The sequence below is a fragment of the Heliconius melpomene genome, chromosome 18, assembly GCF_056956725.1.
Source record: "Heliconius melpomene rosina isolate 202511_hmr_F chromosome 18, ASM5695672v1, whole genome shotgun sequence".
Taxonomy (NCBI): domain Eukaryota; kingdom Metazoa; phylum Arthropoda; class Insecta; order Lepidoptera; family Nymphalidae; genus Heliconius; species Heliconius melpomene.
The window spans coordinates 6,092,388-6,117,193 of record NC_140406.1 but is presented as its reverse complement, the minus strand read 5'-3'; the positions used below and the strand labels follow the sequence as shown (position 1 = coordinate 6,117,193).

The following is a 24,806-nucleotide window of genomic DNA, read 5'->3' as shown; positions in this document are numbered from 1 at the left end:
AATTTTAAAGAAAATCTACAATTACCAGTATCTTTAGAATCAATGTTTCATAACAACTAAAATGAATTTTGATTGCAAAGCATAGTAAACAAGGTGTGATACCAATACTATCAAACGCCTGTCAATTAGAAGCACAAAGCTTGCGAATTGAACGCGCACAGCATATTTGTCGCTTTTCACAAACAGCGCGCCCGGTTTATCGCGATGTGCTAGTTACTTTTAAGCCTCTTACCCTTCTCTAACGCTTGTTTCAATAGACGCTGCGTGATATCTGAGCAATTTATGAGACTCTCTTCGATGATTTATAAGAAAACCTATCGGTTACAATTAGATATCATTTTGTACATTGAATAACATTTCGTGTCGTAATTCTAATGTTAAATTTATACTATTATAAGTAAACATATATATATTTACTAAAATGTATCTATGCACGTGGCCATACTATAAGAAATCTCGATATCTTTTTTTTCGCTTTTATCGCGCTGTATAGTGTATAGGGTAGTGAAAGAGTATCTGGTAAACTAGTATTAAGGCACTCCGTTCCCGTTAACACGTTTCCGTTACCTACTTTCCGCCGAGTTCTGGAGGCATTATGTGTTAATAGCAACGCCACACTTTAAATCGTTACCAGAGCGACGAAATAAAAAAAATTACACTAAACTTCCGTCCTCTCATTATTAATAACTAATTTATATTAACATAAAACAAAAACGGCTGCTTTGTTGAAGATATTTACGCAAAAACAACACCTTCACAGCGCTAATAACAACATTTACGGGCGTATTGATAAGAAATTATAGGATTTGTCACGGCAATTACTGTTTCAACATACTGTAGCTTTCGGCGAATGCAAATTACTTCTAACACGATAAGCATTTAGGTCGCAGTGTGACGTCACTGAACTATAGCAAAACTCGTGAAAGCCACAAGACGAACAATGTATACGCTTGCGCAACTCAACGATCAGAGGGAACAATGGAGTATTAATAGAGCCATTCGTCGTCTCATTTCTATTCATCCACGCCCCCGACGCCTTCGCGGGCAACCGTCGCGATCTACGTCCTCATATTTTTGAGCTAACCATAATTGTGTTATTGAAATTATAGTATGTGCTTTCGTCAAAATTACAGCTAACATCTGTAGGCGTTCTGGTACCAAAGTAAAAGAAGATTTTTTTAAGCACACGCATAATTAAGATTTTTTATTCAAACAAATTGTTAAATATTTTCGAACAAGAAGCCATTCGTGGCACAGTGGCACAAGCTTGTGAGTGTAAACACACACAGACAGGTTGTAGGTTCGATTCCTACTCGAGGAAATGAAATATCAAATATCATTTCTTCGCTGTGTCGAGGCAATAGCGCTGGGTTGAGTTCCGACTCTCAATACGCAATACCACCATAATTCGGCGGAAAGTGGGGGACGGAGTGTCTTAACACTAGACTCTATTTGCCTATTCCGCTACATGCGGGTACAGCTGATAAGCTTAGCTTCATGCTGTTCACGCACGCTTCTCAAAAAAAAAGTAATAAATAAAGAGAAAAGAGTAATTTACATATAATTAGATTATTTCACCGCCTATATATAAATACCTACTATTATTAACTGAATAAGTTCTTAAAGCAATGCGTCCGGATATTTTATTCATAGAGCGCGTGATAAATGAGGTATAAGTCTCAGCTGTATCTCATACATTATTGCCTCACGCGTGGTCTTATCAAAAACTTGTTGCCGCTACGAGCCTGACTATAAAACTATCATTCCCTCGTAAAGGCCACCGCGAGGACTCGCCCGAGTATAATTTCTCATTGGTAGAACGCAGGTAAACATATAAATTTACTTGTAGCTTTATTACAAAATTAAGAATACTCAATGTATAATTAGTGTCAATGTATTTTATTACTCTACGAACAATATGTAAATTAAACACACACCTACAGTGTGATACCAGAATGATGAACATTTACGTAACGATGATAAAAAATCTGAAAAATTAAATTGGTTACGCTGTAATATCATAAATTTATATCCACCGATAACTACTGTACTTGTAAACGAGAAGCAATTTAAATTCAATCGTAAACTTAATCCAGTTCCTGACGTAATGTGCGGACTCGACCATGCAACCAAACAAGCCTTATGTATAAAGTACCGGCCTAACAAAATACGATATCCCGGTAAATATAATAATTCTACGAGTCACGATAGCGTTTCATGGAACGGTTAACAATCGTTCAATTTGTAGGGCCTGTGGCACCGAGGCTCTACAATGGCGCTGCACGCGACTTACTGCCCGAGTCGACGTTCTCATACGTAGGATAACGCGCAACAATCAAGATGTCATTTTTCAACTACCCACGCTGGACATTGGAATAAGAATTATGGCCGACAACGCACGCATCGTCCCGTGAGTGTCGCGATACATATCACCTGGTTGAATACTACCAGCAGCGAACAGACTCACTCCATATGTTCCCATAGCTTATGTGACCAGCAAACTACATTTAAATAATCATGAAATAAACTACTGGATTAATCTAAAATATATATTTTTTAAACGGTTTTATTTAGCTCACCCCGTTTGTTTATTTATTTGTTTGTTTGGGTCAAATTTAGTAATTGAAATTTAACCCTCTTCCCGTTAACCGATTGATCTGAAATTTGGTATACGCCTTTGATTCTGGTGACAATACAATTATCCATATTCAATATTATTGTGAATCCAAGATGGCCGCCGCTACAAGATGGCGGACAACTTAGTTTTTTTCAATCCCATCAATATGGATATCAAATGAAAGGGCTTGTCAAGTAGAATTCAGTGGACTATACAAAATCAAAATCCAAGATGGCCGCCACTACAAGATGGCGGACAAGTTAGTTTTTTTCAATCCTATCAATACGGGTATCAAATGAAAGGGCTTGTCAAGCAGAATTCAGTGGACTATACAAAATCAAAATCCAAGATGGCCGCCGCTACAAGATGGCGGACAAGTTAGTTTTTTCGATCCCATCAATATGGGTATCAAATGAAAGGGCTTGTCAAGTAGAATTCAGTAGACTATACAAAATCAAAATCAAAGATGGCCACTGCTACAAAATGGCGGATAATGTAGTTTTCAATCCCATCAATATGGGTATCAAAATAAAGGGCTTGGTAAGTATAATACAGTATACTATACACAATTACAATATGAATCTCCCACCTAAGTCAAGATCTGGTATCCTGTCGAGGACTGTGTGGCTATAGGGTGCCTAAAAATGAGACGTCGCTAGGGGTACACCACCCAAGGTAAAAGGTAAAAGCGCGCCGAGAACTGTATGGCACTAGGTGGATAAAAATGATATGTCGTTAGCGTTTTCCCCTCAAGATTCAGGCACATCTTGTTGTACATAGCCTTGCTCGTCTATTGGACCTCTGGGGGGGTCGATCGTAACATTCTCCATTAACCTTGCAATAATGAGGCACTCAACGAATTGAATAGTAGGAGAAATAAAAACTAAAAACTTAAAAATAAAAAAGTAAAAAAAAAAATTTAAGTTAAACGGTTTTATATTGCAGATAAATGTACTAAAAAATAAAAAATAATTTCATGGAAATTATGATTACTAAAATAAAATCGTGGGGCACGTCCAATATCTACAATCGAAAGACATGGCATGAGACTTCACCCACCTAGTGGTAAGTAGAAAGTGTCCCCACGATTTTATTTTAGTAATCATAATTTCCATGAAATTATTTTTTATTTTTTAGTACATTTATCTGCAATATAAAACCGTTTAACTTAAAATTTTTTTTTTACTTTTTTATTTCCAAAATATTTTAAATTGTTGAAACATAATCGCGTGAAAACCCTTTTATGTATTGTAAATAAGTGGTAACATTCATGACATTTATGTTATACTTATCGAGAAAATTCACAGAAGCAAGATAATTTACATACAGTGAAAGATGGAAACAGGAGGCAGGAAATAATAGTAATTATTGACACGAACGATCGCCCGAAGCGAAAATCCGCCATACGCTTAAAGATCACAAGTAAGCACTAATTCGAAAATTCCACACTCATAACGGAGAGAACCCTTAGGGCGGGACGGCAACGTCCAAACTCGTTTGGGATTCGAAATAGCTATTCACTGCGAAATTATACATGGATAATGTGCCTGATAACTCAAAATGTTATAACGGTGATTTCGATGCACTAGCAAATGCTATAAGTCGATGTTGTATTGGTGAACATTAATAATACCTTACTCGTGACCTCAGGTACTTGTATCAAAAGTTTTCTTTCGTGTATATAACCGTGTATAGTCTTTTCTAAGCTTGCACATATTTTAAGTATATATTTTTAATCAATACCATTATTTGTAATATTTCATATGAAAATCTTACAGAACTTGTTGTGTACCTACATGCTTTCCTGCACTCAACTCGCATCATTAGAATGAACGTAATGATTATCATTGTTAACGTTAAGTGGATAATAAGTTTAAGCTAACGTGTTACTTGTTAGCCGACAAGTTATGGAACTTTTAAGATACCCTTTTTTATGAATAACACAATGTTATAAAATATATTATTAGGGTTTTATTTATTGTCATTATTTTATAGTATTACTAGCAGACCCGCGAACTTCGTATCGCTTAAAAGTCGATTTTTTTTTAAATATGTATTCTGCTAATCGCGGCACCGGATCAGCTAGTAAGATAAAATAAATAAATACTTAAATCATTTTTAATTCTTATAATATTCATTAAAAATGATAATAAAAATAACAATTTCTGATATCTTATTATGATGCCTACTTATTATATTTTATTTCATTTTTACTTATTCTAATTTCAGTTTCATTTTCATTGTAGTACTTTATGGTACCTGTTATTTTTTGTTTGGTTATCTGGCGCGTAAACAAACAGAGCAGATGGTTTTCTAACACAGGAATAGGCAACATACAACAGACCATGCGAGAAACATGAGTTTTCTATATTAATACCACAAACACATAATAACTGCCCCTGGGATTTGTTTATAGTCATTGCGAAAGCAAGCCGTACTGGAAACTGTAGTCTTTTCCGCTCGAATGGTATGTCAGTCGAAATCATTGGGATGCGGGGTATCAAAACGTCCTTTATACTTTCCTTTCAATATGATTGCTTCTATTACATTATTCATTATTTTTTTATCGCTAATCGTGTGCCGTTACAAAGTTTCAGTTGGTTAATATTCCACAACATTATAACTACACATTCAAGTTTTAATTGAAGGTTGTGAGGCGGCAATCCTGGCAAATCAAGTGAATTTAAAAATTCCGGTGGATAGTTCACGACATCATCTTCATTAGTTGCCGTATCAACTGACTTATGTGTCCTTAGTTTGCCAGGAATGCCATCTAGAAAATTTATATTTAATTCATTTACATCAGTCTGTTTGGCAGCCAGTAAAGCTCTTTCGCTCAACCAATTATGGAATAAATAATCAGCAACATTTCAGCAACATTTGGAAGCACTTTATGAATGAGTTCATCTTTTGATTACGTTAACTGACAAAAACTATCAGGAAAGGTGATGCAGCCAGTCAGCGCATATACAGGAAGTTTTCCATTACCAATATCAATGAGTTGTTTAGAGAATATGTCTCCAGATTGATCATTTTGCAACATGACTCGCATATTCTTGTTTAAATGTAATACCTTGACATGTTTCCACAACTTTGAGGATTTTAAACATGAATTCAGTTCATCAGCTTGCATTGAACGTGGAACCACTGGCAATCTTCCTCTTGATAATAAAATCATTGCGCCACCAAATTGATTGGCAAACTGAGTTTTTACAATAACCTTATAATATTGGCAAGCTGAGTTCATAGGTCCAATAGCAACACAGCTGTAGGGACTGCTGGCATCAATTGATATATCGTAACAAAAAGCAGCTCGATTCAAATTTGCATCATTATCAGTCAACTGTCGTGCTCACGTTCATTGCAATCTTTACGTTCTGGGAGTACGATTATATTCTTTTGCCTAAATTTGTCCACCGCCTTATAGAAGGCATATTTAGTAAGTCACAAATACACAACACTTTATTAATATTATAAAAATTTGTGGCTTTTAGATTTAATAATATAGATGCACAATGAGACGTTTACATTTCAAATGACATCTTACCATAGAAATATTGACAAATATTGACATTAATAGACCGAGATCCCAGGGCCCCCAGACCTACATCATTTTAACAAAGCTGAAATTTTGAGGATTGATAGTCTAATATGTACTTAAGACTCTCTAACTTAAAAAACCTTCAGAGATAGTGCCAACTTAAAGCACACTTTCAGTTGCGTTAAAGAAGAAAGTCTCTTTTTTTTCATTTATTTATGTACCACACAAGAAAGAAAGTACAGAAAACTTATGACAATAGAAAAAATGTGTACAATGGATAACTTATCTCTAATAGAGATCTCTACCAGAAACCCTTGAATGTAGGGGATGTTAAAAGAAATGATTCGGGTGCGGTATTTTAATATAATGTTAATAATAATAATAATAAAAAATCTACATACAAATGTACATAACATTAATCAATATTACTATACTTACATTAATATATAAAATGACATAAAAGAGTTGAAACAGAAAAGGAAATTAATAAAAAAAAGACAAAGCGACTACTAAAGATTCTAATTGAGATTAAGAAATGTTGTTTTAATTTGATTTTAATAGTATTTAGAGATGGATTGCCCGACAGTATAGAGTTAGGTAGTAAGTTCCATAAGTGCACTGCTTGAACTATGAAGGATTTTTCATAGAAAGAGGTATTAAATATAGGGCACTCAAGCTTTCTTAGAGTTACACATGAGCGTACAGGTCTTTCACTTGGAAGTGTCAATTGAAAACGCTCCCTTAAGTAAGGAAGATAATTTTTATATATGTTTTAAAGTAAAAAATGTATATTTCACATTCTTTCACGTGGACCTTTACTTCTGCAAGACGTCATAAAGTTTCTTTAAAATTGGGGCAAATTACATTAAAGTAAAACTAAAATTTAAAATATATTATTTACGGACTATTTCAAGACCCCTCTAGCCCCAGACCCTAAGCAACCAGATCAATCCGATGGCTTTATCATTTTCCCAGAAAGAGATATACCGTTATTTTTCTCTACCTCTGAAAGGATCCCATTTTCAAGTTAGTGAGTAAGCATACTGTCTTAACTACGTGTAAGACTAATAGTCCTCAAAATTTCACCTTTGCTAAAATGATGTCAGTCTGGCAGCTCTGGGTTCTTGGGCTATAATATTTGTACGATACTAACGTCACTCAATTGTTTTGCCTTCCAGGAATCCAGCTACTAACATTTAAACTTTATAGTAGGGTATTAAAGTCCAAATTGACTTTTAAGTAGATATTAATACGAATCTTTTGTATGGGAATATAGAAAAGTCATGTTTTTGGACCATTTCTGGTAATTTTTTAAATTTTTCTGTCCATTAGAACCATCCTCGTACTTCAAGGAATATTATAGAAAAAATAGCAAAATCGTTACAGCTACTCTCGAGATTTGCGCTTAGCAACACATTCAGCGATTAATTTTTATAAAAAAAGAAGATATTTTGTATATTTTTTTGATATTATAAAATTACTTTTGCCTCGTTCCAGAGTGAGATAATGAAAATATTAAATATTTCATTTCTTCGAACAGGAATCGAATCCAGAATCTGTCGTGTTTATAGTCCTGTGCTTGTGCCACTGCGCCACAACGGCCTTCAAAATTATAAGAATGTAATCTTTTTTTCTGTGATACACATATATGTTACCGATTTATGGATTTTCTTTTTAAATGTTATTTAATTTATGTATATATTTACTTAATATATTTACTTAAATTTATATCATTTGGTGTTGAACCATTTAAAATAATAAGTATGGTATTACGTAAACGTCAAAACAAATGTTTATTACGTACAGTAATTTATTTTAAGATGACAGATCATATTATTTTAAAGTTTCGCTGGGTGACTGGGGTTCCACATTGTGGTAGGATCGATTTTTTTATGTCAACAGAAAATGCTCATCACGTTGAATAACTTTTCCTAATTCGTTGTATTGATATCTCTTATAGATTAGGCGGGCTGCTAGGGTCTCACATCAGGTATTCGGGCTATCAAAATAAATTATAGCCTATATGTTACCGAAGACTAATAGCTATGCAACAAAAGAAGTTTCATTTAAATCCGTCCAGTAGTTTTTGAGTTAAAGAGTCACAACAGACAGACAGACAAGAATTCCAAAAATCATATTTTTACCTTCTATTAGTTGTATTGAGTCCCCCTGAAGTGTTTTTTTTAGTTTATATTCAATGTACAGATTTTACCCCCTTTACAGTTTTATTATATATATAGATATAGATATAGATTAGGATTTTATTCATTGGAAAAGTAACTTTATTGTCCATTGTTTCTTAATTTTTTTGTTTTCTGTTTTTTGTCTCGTTTATTTTTATTTTTCTCTTTAGAAACATAATATTTATCTATCGTAATGGACCAGACATTTACACTATTTTCTTTGTAAAAGTCTCTTACTTGAAAAATATGGTATATATTAAGGTTAGCATTTTAGAATTATCACAATAAATCCAAAATGCTAAAAAAATATATATATAAAAATGTATAGTTGTAGCTATATTGAAGTTTCGCGAGTACGTTGTCGTATCTTCAATAATTTCTATCATCATCATCATCAGTGTAGTATGGTACATATAGTTAACTTTGATATCTTATAGATTTAGTTAAAATTTACAAACAGTGTATTTAATTTAATTAATATAGCATTAGTTCATTATTAAATATTAATCAAAATGCAAAGTTAAATACCGAAGTAAATACATACTAGTTTCATAATTAACATCGTACTGCATACAATTTTATCTATCGATATTCCTCATGCTCAGAGGCGGAATGTCCTTTTAAGGAAAACTATTTCTATTGGAAACTTTTGTTTGCGACACAATGGTTAATATATTGCTTGCATGTAGATGGAATTGTTGCAAAACTCTAACGAGTACCAGTACCTACTGCAGTTGATCGAAGTTATTGCCTCTGGTGTACACGAATGACTATAATTACAGCTAAAGCGATGACTCGTTTATTTTGCTACCCGATCGATCAAGTGTCGACACAGATTGGTTCATGATTTATGAACTTAATGTGCTAACCTTTAACCCACTTAAAGAGCTTTAACCGTAACATTTTATACTTATCGTGTTACAAAATTTAAGACAAAATACTAATATATGTATATTATAAGCATTCATTGTGTTTTTGCAAGGAACTTGTGAAAAAACAATGTACCAGTTAAGTGTATTGCTTGAAAAGCTCGTATACTAAATTAAAATTAAATGTAGTTTAGCGACATATTTAATATTAGGGAACAAAAATTTCTAATATACAAGAAACGTTTTAGGGGTTTTTAGTATTAGTTTGATTATTTTGTATTATAATTTTATAATAATTTCAGTTTTTGAAAAAATGACGAGAAATATGAGCGCTGCTAGCGTGAAAGAAAATTATATTCGATTTATCAAATGGTTGATTATTGGAAAATTTTATTAATCGAAGTTTTACAGTAACATGCATTTATAAAAAGCATACTAATCGAAATAAACATTTAATATATTTACAAACTGAAATACGTTTTAAAAGCTCTTGCCATATACTAAAAACTTTAAAGCTTTGGACTTTATAGAAAGTTCTACAATTTCAGCACTGAGTTCACATATTACACAGCGAATCTGTGTAATCCATGCGGGCACATAGTAAAGTTTAAATTTAGTGTATTATTAATATTATGCATATTGTTTGTCTGGAGACATCGAAATATGATAAAATTTAAGAATAATATTAAGAAAAAAGAGAATAACGAAAAGAATAATAATAAACGAATAACAATAAAACTACAGTTTAGATAGATGTGCCAAAGTTCATGCTATTATACATACATATGTACATACATATTACGCTCATTTTATTGTTTGTATAATAAAATTTAAGTTTTAATTGCATGTTTCAAAAATTATAATTTTGAATTTTTCCCTGGTAAATTGCAAAATTAACAAGGTAAATTGCCGACGGTATGTTAGTTAGTAGGTAGCTGTGAAAGTTTACTATCGCACGCTATGACAGGACATGAATTTCCTGTTTCGCGATCCAAACTGTAATTATCAGCTAATCAACAAGTTTAACTAAGTATTGCGAATTACGATAAAAACATCTAACTATTTTTAAGTATCTACGTGTCTTTACAATACTTGCTTTATTATTATGTTTTATTAGTGGAAGCCTTAAAATGAATCCCATTATATGAATAAATACATATTTCATATTATAAGCACATGCTTAAATCGAAAGTTTGTAGTGTATATAAATAATAATTATTAAAAATGTTAATAAAATTTGTACAGTGTACGCTATTTCCTGCACGTAAACAAGCAAGCAAGGCAAGTTCCCAGGTTCAAGGTTCTCCTTTATTCCTGAGAACCCAGAGTCAAGATAGTTAGTTTCCTATTAAAATACTCCCTTCCGTCGGATTACTTTCCGACGAATTCGTAAGTGGCAGAACTTAACGCCACGCTTTGCGGCTTCATTAGAGCGATTCAATGAAAATATTAAATATTTCATTTGCCCGCGACTTTGAATCCAGCCCCCGACCGTCGTTTATTGTCACACCATGAGTCCTGCACTACGACGACCTCACACATATGAATACTTTCTAAAAGTGTTATATTAGGGCGATGCAATAATTGCATTGCATTGCATTGCAAAGTGTTCAAATTCCTTGTTAAAAAACTTTCAAATAATTATTAGTCATTGTACCCAATACCATTATTAAAAGTATATAAATATGTATACCTCAGCGCCATAAATTGATTAAACTGAAATAACAGATAGATTGTCACCAGGCTTTAATCTGCACATAGTGTAAACATAGCGAAACTAGTGTCAAAATTCTCCGTTCTCCGCTTTCAAGCTGGATTTCAGATATTGTGTGGCGAAACTCAATTCCTCGCTATATCTTACCAGAGCGAGAAAATCGAAATTTATTTAAACATGTCAGTGGGCACCCAACATGCAACTATCGTTAACAACCAAATACTATTCCACTGCCCCACGATGACCTATATGCATTTCATAGATTATGTGTTAATGTATACATGAGACCATCATGGCGAAGCACAAGTGTATGACTATAAACAAGACTGTTGTGAGTTCGATTCCCATTCAAGAGAATTAAATATTTAATATTTTGCATTTTCTCGCTCTGATAACAAAGCAAAGCGTGACGTTGAATTCCGCCACTCAACACACAATGCACTGTAAATTCAGTGGGAAGTGAGAAACAGTGCCTTGACACTAGTTTTCCTCTGCCTATCCTGATATATATGAGTATCCCGGTTTAAAGCTTAAAATAAATCAATCAACAAATACCTGTCAAATGGTTCCCAGTGAACTCGAAGTCATCGTCTTGATCCCAGTGCTTCAGTGAGAGGTTGCCCAGCGGCGTTGCGTTTGCAAACTCCAGATTGGCAAAATGCCAGTCGAGTATTTGTCTATCGCGCACAGACAGATATACCGAGCTGTGAATATGTTTATTGGGATTATTATACATTATTAATATATCTTAGCTGTCTCTTGTCTGAGCTCTAGTGTCAAGGAAAAGCGTCGCGGTGAGTTCCGCCAATAATCAAGCAAAGCCTCCAGCATTCGGCGGACAAATGGGGTGTCTTAACACTAAGTTCCCTCTGCCTACCCTGCTGTAAGCGGCATACATACAGCATAACGCAAAAACAAAAACGTTGAAGTGCCGAAATCATAAACATATTTAATGGACAATTTCATGTAAAACTAGGCACATTCCAAACGCATTGCAAAATAGATTTTTTTTTAAATACATTTATAATATAATCATGTAAAATAATCCTAAATATTATTTTAAATCTTCAAAAAGCGAATCCACATAAACACGTAGTTAAAATTCACCAACATCAGTAAGTCTTAACTTATTAGGAAAGATAATTAATTTTGTACTAAGCCCAATTGAACAAAATGTTTCTTTGTTGTTGAAGTTAAAGCCATTTGTTTCCGATTCTTCGTAATTAATTATAAACAAGTTTTATTCCTTTGTAAAACAATTTAAACCTTACCGATTTTAAGGAAAATCTTAAATGTTTTAATGTGTGTTATGTTTTAAACTGTTTAATAAAAAGTTATTTGACTGATTTAAGTAAAAATAAATAATGCTCTAGAGTCTGGAATAACAAACACGCCTGTTTGATTTGAATTAAAATAATAAGTACTTTCTAGAGGTCATCGTAGCGCAGTGTAACAGCGTTTGATGGCAAACGCGAATCTATAACGGATTCGATCACCGCTCGGGAAACTGAAGACGAAGACGGCCTCAAAATAAAAAAATATAAACAATTTGATATTACTTAAAAAACCATACGCTAGAGACGCAGAGTCAATTCAATTCATTTTGTCTAATGGTTGTGGAGCAAATTGGCTCTACGGATAAATTGATAAACACTGTCCAGACACAAAAGTGTTAGCACACACAAAAATTAGGCTTACCTTGGTGATTTTCGTACTTAACCCTAATAAATCTCTAAAAAAACAATATTATTAAAAAAATAACCTACCTCGGCGGATTAGATTCAAGATGTGTCAGTTTATCCTCAATACTGGTATTCTGTGTCATCATAGCCTCGTATTCGTTGCACAATATGTTCATTTCTCTGTTGAGTCTACGCAAATTGAACTCTTGTAATATGCTCGCGTCGCCCGATACGACCTTATCTTTCTCTGAGAGCAATGCTTCCTTTTCAATTTTCATCGATTTTAATAATTCTTTTATGTCGGACATTCTGGAAGAAAATTATGCTGTTAGTACAGAAAATTAATAAATGTATAAAAGATTTTTTAACTTCACACTGTATCCCATATATATCTGAGTAGCCGGAGGGAACCCAGTGTTAATATTCCGTTCCCCATTATTCCGCCGTATTTTCGAAATGCGTTTGCAAACAACGAGTTGTGCCACTGCGCTATGACGGCCATAAGAAAAAAAATTGTAATAATGTAAAAATATATTAAAAAAACTTACTTGTTAATGTTATTCTTAAGTTTCTCTTGTAGAGTGATGACTGCTTTTAAATGTTGAATCTGAGTATGGAAACAAAATATATAGAACAATTTTCGTTCATAAAGCATAAAAATTACCATAGAATTAAAATCTAAAATTAGTGTGAAATAAATTTCAGAAAATGAAGTTAAGTCAACAAATGTTATTGAATATATTAGTTAATTTAACAGATATGTCACTCAATTCTTAACTTTTGGCCCATTATGAGTTCGATTACCACATGGAGTAATTGATTATTTATATATCCTTCTTCTGGTATCAAGACAAACCGTTCCGACGTTGAGTTCCGCCACCCAATCCGCAACTCTAACACGAAACATTCTAACACTAGGTTCCCTCTGCCTACCCTGCTATATATACAGCGTGTAACTATAAAATAGCTATATATACCTGTTTATGTTTAACATTCTTCTGTTGCAATTTAATAACCCATTCCAAAGCTTGCCCCAAAGAAACCGGCGTATCGTTGTAATAGTTAAAGTCAACTTGATGTGATAAATACGACGTGGCATCTAACAAGCGGTTAAATTCACGTTCCACCTGCAAATTAAATACGGTTTAAATTAATTTAACATCTCTTCATTTACCTACAAACTCCCTAAAGCGATGTGATTCTTTTACTTTGCTTGGTTTAAGTTAAGACTAAAATCTACACTAAGAACGGAGTGTACATATAGTGTTAAGACACTCCGTTCCACACTTCAAATTCTGGAAGCGTTACGTATTGAGTGGCGGAATTCAACGCCACGCTTGGCCTCGACACCAGAGAAAAGAAATAGAAATATACATTTAAATAAATATTTCATTTCCTTGAGGATTTAACCCACAACCAGTCGCGTTTACAGTCACACTTTGTATCCCTGCTCCACGACTGGCCTTAAAATATTATTATAAAAGATTAAAACTCATTACCATTTCATCTTTATGTTTAGGAACTTGGTTTCCAGTTGCTTCATAAAGCGGACATTTTTGTTTAATTTTATGCAATTCCATGTTCATTTGTACTGACAATGTTGTAACGGGATTTCCACCTAAGCCGGTCACCACCATTGCACCTACAAAATTATAAATGAATATAGAAAATTGTATACAAAATTTTATATTTTTTCAAGCTTCACTCTCTATCTCACATATAGCAGGGTAAAGAGAAAACCTTATAGAATAGTATTAACAACCTTAACTAAGCACCTTCTAATTTTTGATACATTTCGTTATAATAAGTTGCGGAACTCAACGCCGCTAGTCACAATTGAAGCTAGAAAAATACAAAAAAAAACATAATACCAATACCTAGATCAGCAACATAAGGTCCCTTTCTGTAAGTGACGACCCTACCACCCACTCTATCTCTACCTTCTAATATAACTACTTCACATCCAAATGACTGTAGCTGACGTGCTGCAGCTAGTCCTGAAACTCCTGGAATAGAAATTTGCATGTTTAGTTACTGGCTTCTACCTACAGTTTTGATCATCTGATCACATAGAAATAACTATATAACACAGGACATATTTTAAATATGCAAGACACAGTTACAGTGCATTATATCAAACTATTAAAATTATGTAATATATTCTTCCTCGATAAATGGATGTGTCATCAGGGCATTCAACCAAACAAATTCCTCAGTTTTACAAAATTTGTATACATTTTATTGACATGATTAAAATAAAGAACATGCATTAAAGTATCAAATTAAGTTAGAGAGTGAGAATTGAGTCAGAATTGTGTTACAAGTTTTTTTTACATTGATTCATTAATTGATTGGGTGATGGATGGATACAGATCAAGCTAAATTTAGAGATTTATTTCAATAAAAAAGTAAAAGAAATACAGAATAAAAATTACCTGCACCAATTATGATAACTTTAGGTCTTTGTTTTCCTTTTGGTGGAGATGGTATGGGCGTAACCCTTTCATATATACCATAGTTGATAAATCCATGCCTTTCTAAAAACGCGTGAGTTCTTAACACTAAGGCTGGATCGGCGTTATAGGGAGGCTGAAGGAAAGAAAATTTTTTTACATACATTTTTTTAAATGTATAATTTTTTCTATACTTAGCTTTGCTTCACACTTTATCCCTGGCGGAGTAGTCAGAGAGAATGGAGCACCAAACTCTACGGAATTTACAGTGGAGGACGGAGCTACAATTTTTTTATACAATTTCTAAAATATCTTTTTATCCTCAGTGTGGAATAATACTTTAAAATCATTCAATAATCATCAAATAAGTAGCACATCATGATATAAATCATCATCAATAAATAGCATTCTCTCTTGCCTGATTATATGTAAGCAATAATCCTATCTCCATAGATACTTTAGAAGCAATTCATTCCCAACTATAATTTATTACTTACTTCTATTTTCTGTGCAGCATTTTCTTGTGTCAATTGTTTTTTAGGATCTTCAAACCACAATTTTAATAAACGATTTCTTATTTGAACAAATGTGTGGCTTGATGGCCCCTGTAGATCTGAAAAACATTCTGCTTCCAAAGATGACATTTTGTCAAATGGTAGTCTTGATTGAAATGCTGCTCCTTCCAAGCTGAAATTTTTTTCGATTTTTTTTTTATTTTTCTTTCAAAATATTGTGGTTGTTTCGGTACAGTGGGCCATTATATGACTATGAATATGATTGTTATTGGTTTGCATCTCATTGTGAGAATGAATTATTTTCTTTTTTTTGGCCTTTAGGTTGCCCCTGCCTACTCTGCTTAATCAGATCAGCATGAAACTAAAAATTATTGTTTTTAAACATAGCAATTGAATAAAATTTTACAGAATATGATACACCTCAAGATAGCTTACATAAAAAAAATTACAGTGAAGACCCATATATATAGATGACTGGTTAACTCATTGTTTACAAACATGTTCATCATCATTATGTTTGAACTCCAGATTTGTTTTACACTGCTTTTCATAATCACTAATTTGATTTTGAACTAGCCTCCATAAATTTTATGTTTGTTCACCATAATACTAAGCTGAAGAAGGCAGGGTTGCAGGAAGGCGGTTGAAGTAAGTGTTTTGGTCTTTCTCAATATGTGTTCACTTTATAAAAAATACATCTAAGTATTGTAATTTAATTTTGATATTTAAATTCTCTTACCTGTTAAGCATTTCTTTATAATTAATTTCCTCGATGTCTTCAGTTTTCGTTTCCTCAATAATAATGGGTTTTTCATCTTTTTTAGAATCAGTTGTACGGCTTGAAGAAGATTCTCGGCGGCCAGCTACAGAAGTAGGACTAGAAGGGGTAATTTTACTTTTTTCTGATTGATCTGATTCCGAATCATCTTGTTTCAATTTTTCATCTAATTCGCGGTTTTCGGCCTAAAATCAATAAACATAACCTCGACATAAAAACAAACAAAATGCTATGAGACTAAAATGTTTATTTTAATACCTTAGCACGCTTGCGACGACTCATTTTTAAAAAATTTCACTCCTTTATTCTTGTAAAAACCGTTAAAATAGTTGATATTCTTATTTATATAGTTATCCCCGCATTCGGCGGAAAGTAAATATTCTTATTTCTTATACAAAATCAAAACAATCACATAGAATGACTTTGACATTCAATTTATGTGTTGCTATACGAAAAAGAAATCGATTTAAATTTTGATTGAATAATTATGGATTGATTGAATATACGGTACGTTACAGTACTGAAAACGTTTGTCTTCTTACCTTTAAATGTGGAAATCATGTACGGTAATTTAGACGTAACAATAATAATTTTATTTAAAGTATTTTTGACTTTATAATTCTAATGAAACATAATAAAAGACTAAAACAAAATTTTCATAGTTCAATATTTTATTTTAATATATAAGCCACATATTTACAGATTCACTATGTTATATTACAAGCTGTTGCATTTTCGTTTGATAATCGTCTCGTTTTTTTTTATTTATAGACTTTTTCTAAAATGGCTCTGCAAAAGGCTTTCGTCGGCGTATCCAGCAATTTCTTGAGGTATTATTGAACTTTCTTCAAGGGACCCACAAGGACGGCACATGCACTCTAATGGGGCTTTCGTAGACACCTGTAAATATTATTTATTATTAGTTTATATTTAAGTTAAACATTTTATTTAAAAATACAAAGTAACTTATTAAATGGCACCTCCGATGTCCGACAACGAGCAGAAATATGTATAGTGCGTGCGACTGTGAGAACGACCCGTTGTGGATTCAATTCCGAGGAAATTAAATATTCAAGGAAATTAACGATTTAATATTTTCGCTTGGTTTCGAGGCAAAGCGCGGCGTTGAGTTTCGCCGCTCCACACGCAATAGCTCCAAAATTCGGCGGAAGATTACTATACTACGGAACACTACTTTGTTACATGCGAGATACAGAGTAAAGCTGAAAATATAAAATGAAGGTTTAATAATTTCTATGATTACCTTTCTGAATCTTTTCTCTTCACTTTTAGCTTTTGGACAGAATAAAACTACCGTTGCTTCTCGTTCCCCTGATTCCTGACAGCAATTGCAAGAACGTTCCATCTGCCATATTTTGCTACCAGAGACCTTTAATACATTGTTATCAAAACTATTAAAAAGTAACTGCAATAATAATTGCTCAAAGCTGTCTTGGCGCAGGGTCCACAAGCGTGTGACTAGTGAGCGTTCTATTTCCACTTATTTATATTTTCATTTCCTCGCTTTGGTAAAGGGGCCAAGTGCAGCGTTGAGTTTCGTCACTCAACACGCAATGCCTTAAAAATTCTTCGGAAAATGGAGAATTGATCCGTCTCAATGGGGAATGGAGTGTGTTAACACTAGGTAAAAGGCATATTATTTCATATAATATTTGTATTACCTGTACGTAGCTACTACATTTCCCAATACAAGCATATGAAGGAATCGGTTTCGGTACACAACCAGGATGTTGTAGAACATGAATAACAGGAGTCATTTGACACTCTTGGCCTATAAAAATATTTTTGTTAAATTAACACTTTCCACATAAAAGAGTATAATAAATAAATATTTAATCCAATCGAACCTGGAGGTAATTGTACTTCCTGACCATTAACATTTTTTTCACTCAAAAAAGTAACTGACAAAAAGACTAAAGAAAAATAAATTGCACTAAAACCAAACATGATCACGTAAGTAAAGTAGACTTTTTCTTAATATGGGAGTTATAGCTCGAGTGAAGAATTTCAGAGCCAATCGTGCTTATAAAGGGCTTAAATGACCTCATCATCGTGTATTTATAAAATACATGTTTAATAGGGAATACATTGAATTCATTTTAGCAAACGTTCCCCCGATGGGATACATAGATTTCAAGCAGTGTGAACACGATATCCATAATGGATTTTTCTTTAATGTCAGATTTAAGTTAAAATATTACTTAATCTAATAATAATATTTTTACTAAGCTAGTGCTACATCAGAGTTACTTTATATGTGATAACCTAAAAGAAATATCATGTGGCTGTCATTATTACCCCGGCTTTGCCCATTTAGTGATCTTACAATTTTTCCTGAAAATTTCAATACCCTACGGAATACGAATAGAATAAGTACCTACGTGTTAATTTTCGATGAACTATATACAGTCAATATATAGTTGATCGAATGTGTTAAGTTTCTTAATAAGTGAAATAAACCTATGAACTTTCCATGGATTAAATACATTTAGTTTTTACCGAAATACTTAACTACTAACCGTAAATTCAATATTTTTTATAATAGAACTTAAACATTCCCTCCTTTTAAACAAGGTACAACATTGGTTAGGGCCACTTACAAGAAGTGAATAGATAAATTAAGAGCACACGTTAAATCCCGCATACGGACAGCTGGGTAAGCATTGGGAATGTTAAACATTTTTTTTGTGTTTTCCATTTTATCGTACAATCTCCTTTGTTTGTTCTCCATACAACGTGACATTGACGAAGTGATTAGTGCTCAACTCGCACGCTCGAGGCGCCATAAAATACCAACTTAACTGAACTGAACTGTCATCTCCACACCACCTGCGGCCAGCAGCCTCCTGCGATCTTGATCAGATCTTTTCTTTTATGTAAAAGGACAAGGCAAACGAGCGTTTGGGTCACCTGATGGTAAGTGATCACCGCCGCCCACGTCCCCGTGCAACACCAGAGGAGCTACAAGAGCGTTGCCGGTCTTTAAGGTGTAGACGCGTTTTTTGGAAGTACCCAAGTCATATCGACCTGGAAACACTGCCACGGGTAGGCCATTTCACAGTTCCGTGGCGCATGGAAGGAAGTTCCTACGAAACCACACAGTAATGGAGTGCCACATGTCCAGGTGGTGTGGATGATATTTAAGCTTGTGAAGTACTGTACGGTTAGAAAATTTGGCGGCAGGTAATATGTAAAACAGTTCCTCAGAACACTCCCCCTGATAAATGCGGTAGAGAACGCACAGGAGGAGACGTCTCTACGCAAAGATATATAAGGTAACCGCTGAACTTTGTCTGGTTGGTATTTTCCCTAGTTATACTAGTTCTTATAGCCGTGCAAATGAGAACTACGGCCACGAGACTTCGTTCGTCTATTCTGAGTCTTGCCAAAATTTTGTTACTAAAGATATATTATTATTAGGACGTTTTTTACTCACAATATCACATATAATTTGTAGGGGCTTATAGACGGTAGGGAAGCCGGAACGGTAGAGATACGTTTTTTCTGGAAATCCTAGAGCCGTAGATGTGAATATATGATTTGAACTTCAACTCGATATCTCCAAGCGTCCCTGAGATAGTGGTATTGACAGACAGATAGACGGACGGATAACAAGATCTTATAAGAGTTCTTTTTTACCTTAAAAGGTACAGAACCCTAAAAATATCTAACTGATATCAAATAAACAAAAATAATAAGTAAACCAAAGAAAAATATTAATTAAAAAAACTAAGCAAAACCAGCTATATTATCAAGGTAAAATAAATATTTAAAAGTAATAAAATTAAAAGTAACACAATCTATACTATAGTAAAAAGTAAAACTACGATAGTAAAGAAATAAATAATGCTATGGGAAGATATATGCTATCGCCGAATTTTAATTCGTTTTTTTAAAGGATTACAATATATTCGTTACAACATCTAACATAAACATAATTATATCATATTTTAATAGATTTTTTAAAGGACAACATTTTAGTAAAACATTATTTTTATGTGTCTCATAAGTTTGAGCCATCGCATGTAAACGTTGAAGAAACTCATTTTGGGCGACCTTTTCTTAAAGGAACAAAATTTCTTGTTGCTTAGCAACGGTTGGTTAGGAATTGGGTTCGAGTCCTGGCGGGCGCCCTTGCTGTCAATAACATCCTCCCAAGTAGCCACGTCGTGCTTGCACTTTCTCTAAAAGTATGAAAACTGGTTGTTATTGACTGAATGTATAAATTTTATAATCAATCTCTTGGTAAATGCAGCATAGTAAAAGTAATTTTATTGTGGGCAGGCGAAGCCGCGAGTGAGCAGTAGTATAGACAGGATGTTTTTGTCATCACCACTTTAAAAGAAACCACAATTTTAACTACTCTCTAAAAGCTCTATACAATTATATCAAAAGAGATTTTGCCCAAAATGAAAAAGTGTTTTTTTTGAAGCAAAATAATTCATGAAATTATTAATGTAAAATAAAACGCCATTTATTAAGAACAACGCACGCAGACATAAACTACATTATTTTTGTAGTAGTGTTTACGTTATTAGTTACGTTATTCGTAACTGCATCGTACGTAATAATGCCCCCCGGCATGTACGAGTATGAAGAGGTTGATGACAGTGGACGAGGCGAAAGAGGTATGTAGAGACCGTAGCGTTTGGCACTCCGGTTCTCTCTGATTATGGATATAGCGTGAAGCTATGTTAATTATTTTTTTTAAGTATGGGTTTCAAATATAATTCCCTATATGATGCTCTCGTAAAAGGAACGCAGACGCTTCCACTCTATATATAAAATATTTGACTCAAAATATTTTATATAGGTGGAAGCGGTTATGGTTTGTAGTAATGTTTAAAATTTTAAAATTGAAAGTTATTAAAAAATAGCTATCGACACTCTTTTTGAACCATCCTGGGATATAATTAAGTATGTATATCTCCGTATAAGTCATAGGGCTTTAGACCCAGTTGCGGTTTTAGCCGTTGGCTCTGACGCCGTTACTGACTATAACTACATTACGTTGTAAGTTACTATTCCCAATGTATGTTTTGAAATTATAAAATATTATACTAGGTTTTTTGAATCCATACCTATATTATAAATTCGAAAGTAACTCTGTCTGTCTATCTTTTACGCAATCAGGGCCAAGCCGCTAATTTAATTGTGATGAAATACTCATATAGAGATACTTGAGGGTTCTGGGATGAACATAGGACATTTTTTTCATTTTTGTAATGTTGTCGATATATAGTAATATGTTAAAATACTTATTAATTTGACATGCAATTTATTCTGCCATATTAATAACAATTGTCGCTATGCGACCTTTGCTAAGCAATGATTTGCAAAGTTTGTTCTTTTAAGAAAACGTCACCCAAAATGAGCTTTATTTTTTACTTTCATACTTTTTCTAATATTAAGAATTTCCTTTAGTTACTTTTACTTCTTTTGTTTGTTCATTTCAATTACTCAGATATTTTTTCTAATATCTACTTATTATTAAAAATCTCCACTTATTCTTTTTTAGCTTATTTTAATTATTTAGGCTTATATTTTCTTACTAATTCTATTGAAAACTGAAAATAATTTCATAAATATATTTAATAAATATTTGTATAGTTCAAGCGGGCGTAGCCGCGTTCGGGTCCACTAGTAATCATATAAATCTTTTATTTATAGTAAACTAGCGACCCTCTTGCGGCTTCGCCCGCTTTAACTACTGGATTATTCATATAATGTATGTTTGCAAAGCACTTAAGATAATGTGAAAATTAATTAAACCCTAATGCAACCCGTATTTTCGTAGTTTCCATAAGGATTTCCCAATTGTTTTACACAGCAAGGATTTTTTAGTAGGTACCGTAATTTTAAATCTGTGCTACTAATCTTTTCAAGTACTTATTAAAATATATTTAAATGAGTATTTTAGATAGTTAAATGACTATTTTTAAACGGAAGAAATTATAAACAAAAACCTACCTACTAATAACTACTACAAAAAATATGAAACCAAATATATCGCGCTGAAATAATACATTCAACTGAAATTATCCAATATGTGAAACGCATCTAAATCTTCTTTGCTATAGAGGCAGACGGGTTTTTTTGAGATTGTGATGAATGCTGTTAAAACAGCGATTCCGTTTGGGTGGCTGCCTGTGAGGAAAATTAATTAGAATGCATCGGCCGGGAATCGAACCCGGGCCGCCCGCGTGGCAGGGAAGCATTCTACCACTGAACCACCGATGCGTGTAAGGCAGGCGGGCGCGGCGGACGCGCTTGTATAAGCAAAATGTCGCGGGGCGCGTTTCGCAGCAAGGATTTTTTGATATTGTAACAACTTCTAAAGTAATTATTAAAATGAAAAACAGTAAAAGACAGTTTTGGTCTACATTAAATGGCCAACGTAACTAATATACTTATTTATATGCTGAGAGTAAGGGATAAGTGAAACTTGACTCGATACAGCTGATGTGTGAACGGCGTGATGTGTCAACAATTAAATGCGTTTTTTCTAAAACTATTCGTAATTTCGAAATAGTGTACAAAGTAAATTTTATCTTCGTTTAACGTAGAAAATTAATAAAGTACTTTAAAGTATAAGGATTAATACCATAATGGAAAAATATCCCTCAGAATAAAAAATATATGAAATTACAATTTTTAGACAGAAATATGATCACTACACGTTATTCTTAAAAGATATATGCCGAATATGCCGTCGCGGACTTTTTTGTAGATCTTATTAAGAGGAACAATACTCCAGTACATTATTTTCATATAGTACTTACCATTAAAGCAGCGCATGCGCGAAAGTGTCTCAACGGGTAGGACTTTATACACATTTATCGTATTTATGTTAAATTACATAAGAATTTACAAATAATAAACTATATATAAACCTTCCCTGAGAAATACTCGACCTAATGGGGAAAACCGCATCAAAATCCGTTGGGTGGCTTGGAAGAAGAAGAGTTAGAAAGTTCAGACAGACACAAAAAGCGACTTTGTTTTATAACATATAGGATGCAACATACTAATTAATATTCGTGAGAATATTTGTAATATTTAGTTAATATTTTTTACAATTATATTAATTGAGAACGGAGTACACAGTGTAATATGTCGGTAATATTATTGGACGTGAGGTATTTGAATAAAAACTACAACATTTTCAATTTTTATATATTGATAGAATCTTTTTAATTCTGTTTCATATCGTCCAGTCATCTACAAAACTATTGACTAGTTAAAAAAACGTTTTGCAAGCTCATCTTTTAGTATTTACATTTTTATTTGCCGATCATAAGATAATTTTTTGTTTTTTAACGACTGTAATCTCCACATTTGTAGCATTTACACTCAGCAGGCTCTCTTAGACGAACTTCCATAATAGCGCGGTCTTCATCTTCAAATCTTAATCCATCAGCATCGTAGCAATGAGTAAGGGTCACTAACCGCTCTCTAAGATAATTTTCCTTACAGCAAAAACATTCCTATAATTAATAATATTTAAGTATTAAAATTATTACCGTCCTTTTCTCTATTAAAAATTAAATAAAAAAACTTGAATAAATGTCATACTTTTAAGAAGCCCGTTGGTGTGACGACACTAGGCTGAACTTGACTATTGCATATACCTTCACATTTGTTGACACTAACTTCGCCGCTACATGATCTTACTAAGGTGCCCATTTCATCATATTCCTCTATAAATAAATTAAAACATCAATTAAGTTTTATCAGTTTGTACAGAAATTTTGTTACATATGTTTCCATAAAATTAAAAGTCAACTTAATATTTTTGATATTTTTTCATAGTTCTTAAGTTCTTTCGAATAAAATAATATTACAAAAAAAATGTTATTTACCTTTGGTAACATGAATATCAGTTGGAATTGTCTCACAATTTTCGTCCGCGTAACATTTTATAGACACAAATAATAATACTTCTAAGACAAGAAGAGTTAAACTTTTGAAAGAAAGAGCCATTTTATAATTTGTTAGTTCTTTACTACACTGCGTATAAAATGTAACTGACTTTTCTCGTATTTTTCAGCCTTTTTATATAAAATTGACGTTGCTTTACTTTAACTCCTGCAAGAGTATAATAATGGCCGTGTCATGTTTATCAACGGGAGATTTGTGATTGAGTAGAATATGTTGTACTATAATGACATAACTTAAGTTATACTAACATTAAAATGTCTAAATAGACTTTAAAGAAAAAAATATTGTCGAAGTAAATAAATTTAAAATTAAGTTTTATATACTTTAATAAAAACCATCGCATCATCGCAGAACGTCATTATTCATTCATTGTAAAGTGTGTGACTATATTTTGTGATATTGAATAGATTTCTCCACTTAAAAAGGAGAAGATTATCTCTAAGTTACCTTGATACATGTGGAAAGTGTAAAGGAAAAAACACAACTTTAAAT

At 33.1% G+C, this 24,806-nt stretch overlaps 3 protein-coding genes across 3 annotated transcripts in view; all 3 read right to left on the bottom strand.

The window, feature by feature from the left end:
- Su(var)3-3 (lysine-specific histone demethylase Su(var)3-3) overlaps positions 1-16,755 on the bottom strand; it is a 233,709-nt gene extending 216,954 nt beyond the window's left edge. Inside the window, exons 1-10 of the mRNA XM_085201567.1 lie at positions 16,611-16,755; positions 16,314-16,537; positions 15,557-15,746; positions 15,042-15,195; positions 14,484-14,612; positions 14,106-14,248; positions 13,584-13,733; positions 13,155-13,213; positions 12,691-12,915; positions 11,480-11,628 (exon numbers count right to left, since the gene is read on the bottom strand). Coding sequence (XP_085057693.1) covers positions 11,480-11,628; positions 12,691-12,915; positions 13,155-13,213; positions 13,584-13,733; positions 14,106-14,248; positions 14,484-14,612; positions 15,042-15,195; positions 15,557-15,746; positions 16,314-16,537; positions 16,611-16,634 — 1,447 coding nt within the window. The 5' untranslated portion in view covers positions 16,635-16,755. The remainder of the gene's footprint in view (positions 1-11,479; positions 11,629-12,690; positions 12,916-13,154; positions 13,214-13,583; positions 13,734-14,105; positions 14,249-14,483; positions 14,613-15,041; positions 15,196-15,556; positions 15,747-16,313; positions 16,538-16,610) is intronic.
- Positions 16,756-17,026: 271 nt separating this feature from the next.
- Burs (Cuticle-tanning hormone bursicon) lies at positions 17,027-18,357 on the bottom strand. The gene is made up of 4 exons (XM_085201569.1): positions 18,221-18,357; positions 18,035-18,144; positions 17,617-17,742; positions 17,027-17,252 (listed from the first exon to the last, which is right to left on the bottom strand). Exons 1-4 carry the CDS (start codon positions 18,318-18,320, stop codon positions 17,118-17,120), a joined length of 471 nt encoding a protein of 156 aa, XP_085057695.1. The 5' UTR covers positions 18,321-18,357; the 3' UTR covers positions 17,027-17,117.
- A 5,178-nt stretch (positions 18,358-23,535) lies between these two features.
- On the bottom strand, positions 23,536-24,755 carry Pburs (bursicon subunit partner of burs). Its single transcript, XM_085201570.1, has 3 exons — positions 24,236-24,755; positions 23,949-24,073; positions 23,536-23,860 (listed from the first exon to the last, which is right to left on the bottom strand). The coding sequence occupies exons 1-3, from the start codon at positions 24,354-24,356 to the stop codon at positions 23,690-23,692; spliced, it is 417 nt and encodes a 138-aa protein (XP_085057696.1). The 5' UTR covers positions 24,357-24,755; the 3' UTR covers positions 23,536-23,689.
- Between the last annotated feature and the right edge of the window lie 51 nt (positions 24,756-24,806).

Excerpts from the sequence above, each read along its gene's own strand:
- Burs (XM_085201569.1), bottom strand. The coding sequence starts at position 18,320 with ATGTTTGGTTTTAGTGCAATTTATTTTTCTTTAGTCTTTTTGTCAGTT. Across the intron at positions 18,145-18,220 it reads GGAAGTACAATTACCTCCAG|GCCAAGAGTGTCAAATGACT; the intron begins GTTCGATTGGAT and ends ATATTTTTATAG. Across the intron at positions 17,743-18,034 it reads AATGTAGTAGCTACGTACAG|GTCTCTGGTAGCAAAATATG; the intron begins GTAATACAAATA and ends AATGTATTAAAG.
- Pburs (XM_085201570.1), bottom strand. The coding sequence starts at position 24,356 with ATGGCTCTTTCTTTCAAAAGTTTAACTCTTCTTGTCTTAGAAGTATTA. Across the intron at positions 24,074-24,235 it reads TGATATTCATGTTACCAAAG|AGGAATATGATGAAATGGGC; the intron begins GTAAATAACATT and ends ATTTATTTATAG. Across the intron at positions 23,861-23,948 it reads CACCAACGGGCTTCTTAAAA|GAATGTTTTTGCTGTAAGGA; the intron begins GTATGACATTTA and ends TATTAATTATAG.